Genomic DNA, 12,077 nt, shown 5'->3' with positions numbered 1-12,077 from the left:
AGCTCCAAGTCGGGGGCTCCCGATTTGTCGGAGCCTCACGTTCTACCCACCAAGGTAAGAGAGCCGCAATCACACTCTGCCTCTACAGTTTTGTATCGAGTATCATCTGCCAATGTCTGAGCCAAATGAGCGCCTCGTTTTTGGGTACACTTGGCGAGAGGCAAGAAGCCAAGTGGCACCCTGGATGGGTGGCGCCGTGATTTCCTGGACTGGACACTGACCAAACACTCACCCGGAGACTGCCGTGTACTTGTGACACCCTCGTATTCCTATCATCCTTTTTTTCTCTCATCAACGCACTACAAAGCCTGCTCAAAGCTTCTGTCTCCAGAAGCGGGTTTTTCTTGGTGGCGAACAGCATCTTGTGCAAGACTCCCGACAGCCGTGTTGGCGGGCGTCTCCCTTTCGCCGTGCGTCAACATCCGTGGTTGCCTCGAGAGAGACTTGTCTGAAAGAATTGGAGCTTGCTCTTTGACCGCTATTTGAGACCGAGTTCGGAGCCCTCCCGACAGTGAGGTGTAACAGTCGGGTTGTTTGTGTATCACGGCAGGCGGCGGCGAAGCAAGATTGGATGGATGGCGGTCAACCACGACGCGCGCGCGTCCTTGCGTTACACTACAGCATATGAAAACAGAGCAGACATGGGGTACGTGCGGGTGACAAAGTCGTTTCATCATATTCGCTCTGTTGCGCGTGACTTCCAGTTGTTCTCTCCGTTTTGTTGCCTTTTGTGCTTTGTTGCCTTGTTGCGTGTAACGCCGGCCACCCACAGAAACCAAGGAACGGAGGCTATACGTGTATTTTCGTCACCATGTGTGACAATGTTTTCGTCTCTGAATCCAAAGCAGCCAGGCACTCTCGTCGAGATGCCTGTGACCTGTTACTACTCCGTATGCCTGTTCAATATTGTAGCCATCAACCATCAACCGGAGCTCTCATGGATGGCAAACGGCAGTATATTGGCCTTCGAATGCCAGCTTCACCATGTCTCCAATGTCTTAGTATCAAGACACACATGTCCGTTCTTCAAAACATGATACTATAAAAGAGGTATAGAACTGGTAGCCAGACGTTTGGGGTTTTGAGCGAGTAAAGTAGAACCAACTGGGCCGTCGACTAGACCCGGAAGAGGCATTTCAAAGGCGTTGCAATCTGCCTACACGATGTATTACCCATCTGCACTTTGTCTCAGGTCGGTCAGTATCTGTCGTTACTGTGCATCTGATGGGGATGCCATGATCCAAACTTTCCCTGAGGCGCAGCCTATTGCTACGGTTGACTTGCTGCTCACAGCGCTGCAAGTCGGCCGCCAATCCTTTGGCAGCCAAAGTCGCTTCTTCCCTTTGTGCGTGATCCAGGAGAAGTCCTTGGTGAATCCATAGCCATCAACACGGAAAGGACACTCATTTTTCGCCCTGGTGAACATGCCGACGTTTGTGACAAGGCTCAAGTCATCACATGTAAACGATATCTGGGATATCGAGTTGCCAGCATCAAACGCCTGGATGCACTGCCCCGTATCAGTCCGCCATAGCTGGATATTGCCATTCGAAGCAGAGGCCACGAGCGTTGAATCGTGCGAGAAAGCCACCGAGTCAAAGCATACTTGACGCCCTCCGAATATCTGCACACACGCTTTTGTATCAATACGCCATAGCTGGAGACCGGTGGTCGAAGCTGCCACCACACGCGACGAATCATGTGAAAAGGCCACTCCGTTGAATAGCCCCTCTCGATGTCGGGACCTCCTCGTAGACGGTCTAGACGGGCTTCTGAGTGTCAGATAGTTCTGGCCTGTGGCAAAATGCCATAAACGAATCCAGGCCCCCGACGTGCTTGCAAGAAGCTTCGAGTCTTGCGAAAAAGTTAGGGAAGTAACAGAGTCCTCATGACCTCCTAGGTCTTGCTCAAACACGCCTCTCTCAACATCCCATATTGTGACAGTCTCTTCCTGTAGAGAAACGGCCAAATACAGCGAATCAGGTGAGAAGGCTAAGCAGTTCACAGGACAAGGTTCCTGGCGCGGAGAGACGTCGGAGACGGTCCGGCCCTGGAATTGTCTCAGACGCTCGCCGGTATCAGTGCGCCATATCTGGACGGTGTGGCCGTATGAAAGCGATGCCATGAACGACCCGTCCTGAGAAAAAGCCACAGAGACTATGTGGCTACTATGGCCAATGAGGTCAGTTGCGTCCGCGCTTATAACAGCACCCATGGCCTCGTTGTGATGACCCAATCCCGGCACTATATCAGCCTGCCAGAGTTGGATGGAGTGATCTCGTGAAGCCGATGCTATTATGGATGAGTTACGCGAGAATGCCACGGATGTAACTTGACGGCCCGGATTGTTGAACTCTTGAACGCACTTCATCGTAACGGTGCAGTGTAGCCGAATGGTGCAATCGTCTGAAGCCAGGGCCATGAGTGATGAGTCGTGAGAGAAGGCTATGGCAGTAACAACGCCCGGATAGTCTGTACATTCCTGGATCAAGTTGCCTTCCTGCAATTTCCAGAGCTTCACTGACCAGTCGTCGGAAGCTGATGCTAGAAGCAAGGAGTCATGTGAGAAGGCCATGCACTTGACACGCCCCTTATGACGCTCCAAGGTACGGATATTTTGACCAAGACGGAGTTGTTTGATTGACCCGTTGTATATAGCCAGTGCTGTATGCAACACGTCTCCATGTTCGGAGTGAGTGAATGCCAGAGAGTTGAGCGTAAAATGGTCAAACTCGATACTTTCATGTTCTTTCACATATGTAAGCTTGTCGTCGACGATGTTGGCTCGCCATACAGAGATGACACCACACCGTGAAACCGATGCTATGAGCGCCGAGTCGTAGGAGAACGCCACAGAATCAATCTGCCTGCCACCGCTGTCAAGCCTCTGGGTACATTGACCTGAGTCCGTATGCCATACGCGGACAGTCGAGTCTCCTGCACCCGATGCCACATGCAACGAGTCATGAGAGAAGGCCACAACATAAATCGCGCGGGAATGGCCTTTGAGAATCTTGATCTCGCTTGTACGAGTGTTCCAGACGCGAACGGTGTGATCCTCCGAAGCGGATGCCACTCGTGACGAGTCGTGAGAAAATGCCACACACAGCACTGGTCCGGTGTGGCCCTCAAAGATTTGCATACAATGATTCCAACGTCTCTCGACTTTTGGTTTCAGTAATACCTGCATGCTCATGGATCCCATGAACAGCTTTTTGATGATACTTTCCTCTGGAGCGAATAGGATGACGGAAGAATACAGTTGACGAGGCTCGCTGATGATGATTTGCAGGTTGGCCTGCAGGATACGCAGAGCGTCATCTACAAAAGCAGAGAGCTCTCGGTTGGCAGTCATCTGCAAAAGACGCTCGCATCAGCAATTCTATCCTTCAAAGAAGAGAACCATGACATGGCATCGTCTACGATGGAAGTGCTTACTTGAAGTAGACCTTGTAAAGATTTTAGCATCTTGATGCTCTCTGGTACTTGATGCATCTCGCTTAACACCTCGAGCCAGTGGAGGAAATGCTTCTGGAGAAACAAAAGAGCGTCGTTGTAGCCACCAGGGCCATTGGCTTTTGATCCTTGGAGGTGGAATACCCAATGTAGGCATGCGTACCGAACTGCCTCAAGCCGTACTTCCTTTTTGCCATCTGACTCCTCACGGTCCATCATGCGCACTTCCCCCCCTGACGGTTGTAGATTGGCCTGAAAAGGCTGGGATATTACGTGCAAGCACCGAGTTGCCATTGCTCCATGGGTTTTTGCTTCGTGAATCCAGAAAGAATGCTTCTTCTTTGTCTCCCTCACGAGAAAATCGCGGAAAGACACATGTAGTGGCCTGATGGGAGACTCATATGACGGCGGCACGTCCAAGACAGAATGAAGCATGTTCAATCTTGTCTCAACGGTCTCGAAAGGGAGCCCAAGGAGCTCTGCCAAAACAGGCATTGACAAAGGGCTTCCCAAGAGAACAATAGAGCCCACAATGCGTCGGAATTCTTGCAGAAACGTATCGCGCTCTGTCTCGACGAGTTTGGTGAGCAGCTGGTCAAGCAAGAGCTGATAAGCTTTGTCAAGCTGAGTCTCCGGGCTCGCCTTCGAGCTCTCGGCCTTCCATTCCAAGACTTTGCGTAGTTGGGTATTGGGATATCCGCAGTTTATATCATCGATGAAATTGCATATAATAGCGGCATAGATGAAAAGCGGAGTTGCCATTTCCGCCAGAGTATTGATATGATCCTGCCGAGGCCAGCTTTGGTCGAGGGGGGCCCGGCGCCGTTTGCTTTTGTTAAACCTGTCTCTGATTGCGTCCAGTCGGTAAGTTATAAGAACCAAGATGTCCTGCTTTATCACAGAGTGCGGTATATCACGGCAAGCCACATCCTGAAACTGTCCTTCGATGTTGATAAGTCCTTGATAGATCGGGAACTCCGGCCGACTGGTGACAAAGACTCTGAGCCATGGCCCAGCAGTGCTCAGGAGACGAAGAATATCGGTTGCGTCATTCTCCTGCCCGCATTCATCCAGAGCATCGACAACTATGACGGCCTGCTTCCCCTTCCATTCCTCTTGAGGAAGCGCAGACAGAGGCCGCAAGATGAGCTGGTTGAACTGCTCTTCTACTCCCTTGCTGCCAATACTGGAGTCGCCGCGGGCTGCACGTTTTATGAGATCGGCCATAGCGGGCTGCATTCTTGCAAGTTGATCAGCAATGGTGGTGAAGAACTTTGCTGCGTTCTGTCTGTCACTGTGGCCTCTCTTGAAGAAGAAGCTTGCTCCTAGACGACCGGCCTGGTACAGTGACTGGGCGATTGTCCGCGAAACGGTGGACTTGCCCGTCCCAAGCATTCCGTTCAACCAAAAGATGGGCTTCCCGTCTTCACTTCCAGCCCAGTCCAAAATTTGCTCGATTAGCTCAACTCGGGTTCCTGGGAGGCACGTTGAGTTGTGCGATTCGTCATAGGAGTTAAAGGCAGCGCTCCTTACAACGCAGGGTTCGGTTGAAAGGCAGTCTGTCAAGGCATCTATCTTTCCATCTACTCTCCCTATCCCATCCTGGACTTTGACCTTGTCAAAAGTAGGTTCATACATCTAGGCCGGGAAGAACTGACTTTGTGCAAGTAGCTTGCTGATTCTCTCCACCTGCTCGATCTGCGAAGGAACAATCCCCCACAGGAGAGCTTTTGCGTATGCAGCTGCGGTCATTGCTGCATATCCTTGCCACTCTTTGTTCTTATGCGAGTCAGAGTAGTCACAAACGCCCCGGATGACGAGGCAAGGGAAATGGTTCATGAGTCCTGCTGCTTCCATCTCAAAACACATCACATCCTTCTGTTCCACAAGCTTGTCCCTGATTATAGCGTCCTTCATTACCTGATTCGCCGAAGCAATGAGACCATAGTGGACGGCCGGATTGTCCTGTGCTGCCGTTCGCTCGTGACGAGGCACCAGCTTCGAGGGGTCGTCAAGACAAAGTTCTGCACAGCTGCCTGCAACCGGTGGATGGACTACATCACTGCGAAAGAGCTTGTCGCTGCTGGGGTCTGGTCGTCCGTATTTCGGCACCAGCCTTTGTCTCTTCAATAACACGCCGTTGATCGCTTCTTCGAGCTGGTAGCCACGAGCGTCGTGATTACTCTCGAGTGCATTGATCGCCGTTCGAAACACCGTTGGTGGCTGGTTCAGGAATCTGGTGTGTCGAAAGGCTTGATCTTGCATCGTCTGACCAAAGTCATATTGGAAAACTGCCCCTTGCGCCCCCTCACACATGCTGACAACAACGTCGCCCAGGCGGACATCATGCCTGCTGCTTGGAGCGCCGCCACCGACGCCTACCATAAGGCCGACTCTGATGTTGGGAAAGCTGTGCACCATGTCTCTTGCGACAGCAGCCGCGGAGGCGGTCCCATACTCCTTGGCAGGCAGGACCGCGATTACGACGTTGTGGCCTCCCATGCTTCCCAGAGAGTAACTATTGTTATCATGTTTGGCGAGGTAGCTGGGCCGTTGATGTTCCTGGTCGAGAAAGGCTTTTGCGGCGACCAGCTCCGTGGCAAGGGCGCAGATCCATCCAACCGTATAGATGTTGGGGTCCGACATTGTGGGAATATGGTTGAGACTGGACAGAACCTGTAGAAGAACTGAAGTTGAGGGAGTTTGAATAGTGTGTGTTATATCGTATCAAAGACAGGAGCTGTTAGACGGAAAGATTTCGGGGACTATACCAAGAATCAGAAGGCAGTAACGTGAAGGCCTTTGCCATAACCACCTCCCACATTGGACTTCATCAAGAGGAGTTGGGCGGAGCTCAGCTGCAGCTATTATCGTCTGTTATCGTCCTGGTCGCCTCCCTGTATCACTCACAGACAAGTTGGGCGATTGAATGAGACGGGTGGCTGCTGGTTATCGGGTGGATTAGATGAATGTTGGTTCCGGTGCAGAGGGAGGGGCCAAAACAAGAATTGTCATTGATATATCCATACGACTATCCCATCTCTTCCTGTGACTCTAGCACCATTGTAACGACACGGCCACCACACCCCAAGATCAACTGAGATATAGCACACGATGGGCGATACTCAGGGGGGAGCCACAGCACTCTCTTCAAACGTCTCGTTAACCAGGCTTCATCGGGCGAAATGCCATACTCCGTCAGAAGAGAGTCCCTGACTTCTTCAGTAGGCATATCCTTGTGGACAACGAGCTCTCTGTGGAAAAAGCTCGGAGCCAAGTGGAAAAGCGGCTTGCTGTCGTACGGTTCCAGAACAAGCGAGAGGCCCAGTACCTTGGCCCCTGTCGACGTATTGAAAATCCCAATGTCCCGAGTTGGTGTGATGGCAATGATTTGTGTACCCTTTGCCGAAAATACGGCGGATTCGATCCCAGCCTCGGTGTGGATGACACAGATGCAGCGACCCGTTGACATCCCCTGGATGCGAATGTCCGCCGTCCCAATCTCTGAGTGCGGCCGAATATCGGACGTCTCGAGCAACGCCACCTGCTGGCCCTCGGGACGCATGACGATCGATGTAATTCCTCGTTCGCTGCTGCTCGATACACGCACGCAATGGCCGGTAGCAGCAGCCCACGTCTGCAACATCGACCAATACATCTTGGGTTCAGACCAGAAGTGAGACCTGGAGTAGAACAGCTGACCGTTCTTTGAGAAAGCGCACGGTCGGAGGGCAAGTTGACTCGGGGGCAGCTCATGTAGGTTTCCTGACGACTGCAGTTTCTCCAGTGTCTGCAGCGTCTGGACACGGCAATGCTTGTTCAGATCCCAGATCTCGGTGTGCTTCATGCCCAGAATGGCGGCAAGTGGCGAGAAGTCTGAAAGAACAATGCCAAATACGGAGCCAACCTCGGATTCCTTGACGCAGTTCATGGTCTTTACATCCCACGTACCGACGGCCTCCATCTCCGAATGGTAGAGCGTTTGGCCGTTTGAATCAAGAACCACGTGGCGGATGTTTTCGATGGCACAGGTCTGGGAGTCTGGTGGAGTTGCGAGCGGCCAGGCCCAAATCTTGATTGCGTCCCATGAATAGGAAGCAAGCGTTATCTCCGTCCGGGGGGCAAAGCGGCGTGCAGGATGGGCTTCGTGTGACCCGTAAGAATGTGTTGCAAGACATGGTTCTTGACATCCCATATTGAAATCGACATATTGTGTCCGCCGCCAACGACGAGACGCTCATGATTCGTGGATACGGCGAGAGCCCGGGCCATCACAACCTGACCGTCAAACCCCTTTTCAGTTTCTCCTGTCTTGACATTCGTCAGGAAGATTTCGCCGCCATAGGTTCCCGTAATGAGAAGCTCCCCCTCTCGGTAAAAGATGGCTATGCTGATTGTGATCTTAATGTCTTTTAGGTCCTGCTAAATGATGTTGGCATGGGGATCTTAAATGATGACTCCGTGTTCGTCGAAAAAGGCTGCCAGTTTGCCGTCCTTGGAAAGGCATTTGTTTCTCATGTCAAGAACCCGATCAAGCTGGACCGTCTTGGACTCTCTGCGGAGAAAATCAAAGACAGTATATTCTCCCGCCAATGATAGCGCATGGAGGCAATCTCTTGTAGGCGAGAAAGCCATGGACAGGTACATTTAGGGACACCCCAAGCTATGGTCCAACGTATATACCCAAGCACCTTCGGTCCTGGAGACTCCAAATCTGCACATGCCTTTCTCCCATGACTGCGAGTTTGCAACCTGGTGAGACGGCAAACTCGTGAGCCTTATCTGACTCGATATCAAAGTCATGGAGACAGGAGGCGGTGCTGAGATCCCAATATCTTGACAGAGCCCGCGTGAAGGCCACTGATCAGTGTCTCGTCAAATAGCAGCTTAATGCCCACAGGCTGTTCTGCGTCTGTCTTTCCACTCGATGCTCTGAATGCAAGCAGACCTATAGGTATCGACTTGTGGCATCCGTTTGATAAAAGTCGGACTGTTCCAAGAAAAAGCCTTTCGAACAACGCTATTGGTGGGTGAAAACACAAGTGCCGAGTTATAAATCTGCAGTGGCGTTTCTTGGATTGCCGGTCTGAACGAGAAGACGAATCTCTCCGCGTCCTCGAGCAGTTAGGAATTTTCCCGAGATTGGCTTTCTGTATAGCAAAGATTAGAGCTTAAGCAATTGACCTAGAATGTCTGAGTCTGGAGTCTCCGAATAGTCTCAAATGTCGAAGAGAAACTTACATTGGCCGTATCTTCTAGGATGCGGATTCCCTCAAGCCCTTCGTTTAACCACTCAAGCCAGGCTAATGCCTCGACCCAATTCAGCACCTCAGTTTTGAGGAATATGTGCTCAGGTCCACCGTCTTAGAGCACCATCTTCCCTGCATCTACATGGTAAATCCAGTAGAGGCATGCGTAAGCCACTGCGGGCGGTAGACCCCAACGAATCACTTCTTGCTGAACCTCCCCTTTTACCACACCCGGATCCTGGAGATTGCAGACGTCGTTATGTAAATGCGTAGACAGAAGCTGTAGAAATTGTCCAGCCACCCACGCATGAACACTCACTTCTTCAATGTGCAACCCTCGGCAAGTCTCTTTACCCTCCAACTCGCCGAATGCATCCTTTGCTACCAGGAAATCCCGGTATGAAAGATGGAATAGCTTAACTGGGGTATCTCTAGATTGTACGTCCAACACAGAAGATAGAGAGCTGAGTTTGTTGTATATGTCGTTCTTCTGAAACTGAAAGCCATGCAACTGCGATGGAGCAGCAACAGAGAGATGACTGTCAAGAAGAATGATTGATACAGCAATCTTTCGGAACACGTTAAAATGTCTCTGTCCAGCAATGGCCGAGGATAGCAGCTGAAACTACTGGTTAGAATAACATGGATCTATGCAGTGAAGAGGAGTCAGAATTCTTTTTTTGTACCTATACGTGGGGTTATATGTAGTTGGTTTACGCTGATGGATAGTGGTTACGACTTCCTATGCTTACAGTACTAACAGAATTCGATTCAGTGCAAGAAACTCGATTAGCCTCAGACATAGTCCAGCCCTTTGTTTTGCTTGTCTTAACCTCAGGGACGATACTCTATTAGTGCTATAAGAAAGGGGTTATGTGCCTACCTTTAATAGCTATCTGGTAGAGTAACTTGAGCTCAGTCTGTGTGGTTACCAAGTGCGCCTCCATCAACTTCCTGACCTGAACCACCGCGATGAAGACACGATGCCTCTTACCCGATCAATGGCAGCACAGTGAATCGCTTCCAGGATGAGTCTTACAAATGCACCTGTAACAGCTGGTCGATCTATTCTTCTTCGGAGGCCTAACGGCTCTCAATGCCTATCCGCACTCAGCTTGCCAATCAGGTCAGGTACTTAAAGTCATGTAGTTGAGTTGAACGGCGCTTCTTGGAAAGGACCGCGTGGCCGCCAGCGTTATTGCTTATAATTTTCCCAGCTTCGCAGCTTGACTTTTTGCCGAATTAATCAATTGCAGGCAAGCGAGTCAAAGACACACATATGGAAGAGATGACGCACTAATGGAGGGTGCTTCAGCTATGTATGTAGGTACTCACGAATCATTGAAAGCCAACGTATTCGGACGACAGCGCAAAGAGCTCTTCTTCACTTACATCCTGTCATCTTCTCAAAGACTGTGCAAGCCACCAGGCAGCCGGATACAGCCGAGGCGAGACATGGAATTTCGTACGCACAGTGATGCCCACAACGTGATTTCTTTACGACTGCCGCCTCTTGATCAATTTGATGCCGGCCTTCTACAAGCACTGTGCCACGCTTAGGAAACGACTATTCGGTCCTAACGCATGCAAGGACCAACTAGTCGAGGGGTTTCACCAAGAATCTCCATGATTGAATTGGCTAAAAGCCCCCGAGTCATCGAGGATTCGGGCAGCCTAGCTTGCCTGTTCCTGATGAGCGGGCCCAGACCATATAATAGACTTCGAACAGTAGAATTTTGCCTTAAAGCTTAGATAGGAGAGGACGAAACGAAGAGGTCGAAGACTATAGGAGCCGGTTCAGAGAGCAATCTTGGACGATTAATTCCCGCTCCCGCTCCTCCAATTCCACCAACTCGATAGTACTACTTTCCGATTAATGCCTCTTTTTGGGTCACTTCCCGGTTAGACATCAACTGAGATGAGCTTGCATGCTCTCTGGATTAGTCCTTAAGCGGTGTAACATTACATCAACCTCATGATATAGACGTGTAGAGACGATATTTCTTCGGTTTGAAGAGAAAACAGATGTCTTGGCTAAAAGAGTGCCAGACTTCAGCACCTACCTAAACAGGCAACTGGTTAGTGGGCCTCTTGCTCAACTGGTAATGCCGCCTTTTGCGAACCGACTCGGACTTGAACCGAACGCTTGTTTGGAGCACATATTGTCTCATTTCACGGTTGAATTACATTGTGTGAATGATGATGAATATAGCTGTTGTATGTTTCCTCGTTTGCAGCAAATTATTGGTTTACCACCCACATCCATCATCATGTGTTATATCAACACGTGGTCAGTCTCCGGGGACACAATGACCCAGCTGATCCTCCCAGTTGGTGATTCGCTGCTAGGACGTCTCATCACTTGCACCCTCGAGCCCGGATTCGATTACGACGCTGTTAGTAGTATTCTTGCATGGATTGGGCAGAAAGGCTAAAGACGTCATGCCACGACGACATGCCCTCGCTTCGGCTTCGGAAGGATTCCCCCACAGGAATGCAACTCTGAAGCTATATCCCTGCTTTTTTCCCCATGGGCAGCTCTGGCCCGAATATGCCCAAACCCACGTCACGAGGAAATCTGTCGATCCGGGGAAACCCCAATGATGTCTGTATGTATTGTCGTATGCTGTGATCACATCGGGGCTCTTATACGCCCCAACCCCGGAGTTAAGCACACAAACCCAGAAGCGACGCTTGCAGATCCAAGGCCTCCCCCCTGCAAGTCCCCTCCTCAGACGCAGTTCGAGAGAGCTGGGGTAGAAGCGCGGTGCCGTGACTTGTCGAGCATGTGATGCCCGGCTTTTAATCCCCGATGCCAACAAGGCGATTTTTTCCCCCACGATGGGCCAGTGGATACGTGCATGATCCTTCGTCCAGGCAAACAACGCGGACATTGACTGCTATTGGCACGCCTGGGGAGAAATTCCCGCACGGGCCAAATCGAGCGAAGCCAAGAGGAACGACTCGGGTGGTCTAGCGAAGCGAAGCAGAGAAGAACCGAGACTCGGACGACGTTGACCACACAGGTGCGGGAACTATACGCATAAACGCGACATCAACTGTCATAGATAGATGAGATGGGAGTTTGGTACACTCTGTGTGCGCTTGTTCGATGTGCCTTCTCGGCGGTTCTCTCCCCCTGCTAGCCTGGTGACTATTCATGCAGATGCTGTCGAGAGCGTCACGCAGAATCAATATCGTTTAGTCGCCGGAACTGGGGTAAACAGATTGCCGCATACTCTCCGAGAGGATCGGCAGTTGGAGGAGAAGCCACTGAAGGTGGGTGAGGAACGCTCGAGTTGTCCGTGTTACCCAGGAACACATTTTGGACCATCACATGGATCGCCCTGCCATTGTCTCCCAACTACATCC

At 51.0% G+C, this 12,077-nt stretch overlaps 2 protein-coding genes across 2 annotated transcripts; both read right to left on the bottom strand.

The window, feature by feature from the left end:
- Positions 1-1,210: 1,210 nt before the first annotated feature.
- On the bottom strand, positions 1,211-6,280 carry CCMA1212_004252 (uncharacterized protein; the record flags this gene model as incomplete). The annotated part of the gene is given in 4 exon segments (XM_073701567.1): positions 1,211-3,355; positions 3,367-5,015; positions 5,115-6,132; positions 6,272-6,280. 4 exon segments carry the CDS (start codon positions 6,278-6,280, stop codon positions 1,211-1,213), a joined length of 4,821 nt encoding a protein of 1,606 aa, XP_073560007.1.
- Positions 6,281-6,487: 207 nt separating this feature from the next.
- Positions 6,488-9,330, bottom strand: CCMA1212_004251 (uncharacterized protein; the record flags this gene model as incomplete). Its single annotated transcript, XM_073701566.1, is given in 7 exon segments — positions 6,488-7,599; positions 7,611-7,875; positions 7,915-8,071; positions 8,148-8,316; positions 8,405-8,606; positions 8,698-8,805; positions 8,848-9,330. Coding segments are annotated over 7 exon segments (2,496 nt in total), but the record flags the coding sequence as incomplete, so codon positions are not given.
- Between the last annotated feature and the right edge of the window lie 2,747 nt (positions 9,331-12,077).

The sequence above is a fragment of the Trichoderma ghanense genome, assembly GCF_004382785.1.
Source record: "Trichoderma ghanense strain CCMA-1212 chromosome Unknown scaffold_4, whole genome shotgun sequence".
NCBI lineage: Eukaryota > Fungi > Ascomycota > Sordariomycetes > Hypocreales > Hypocreaceae > Trichoderma > Trichoderma ghanense.
The sequence above is the reverse complement of the archived record's forward strand: the minus strand, read 5'-3'. Positions and strand labels throughout refer to the sequence as shown.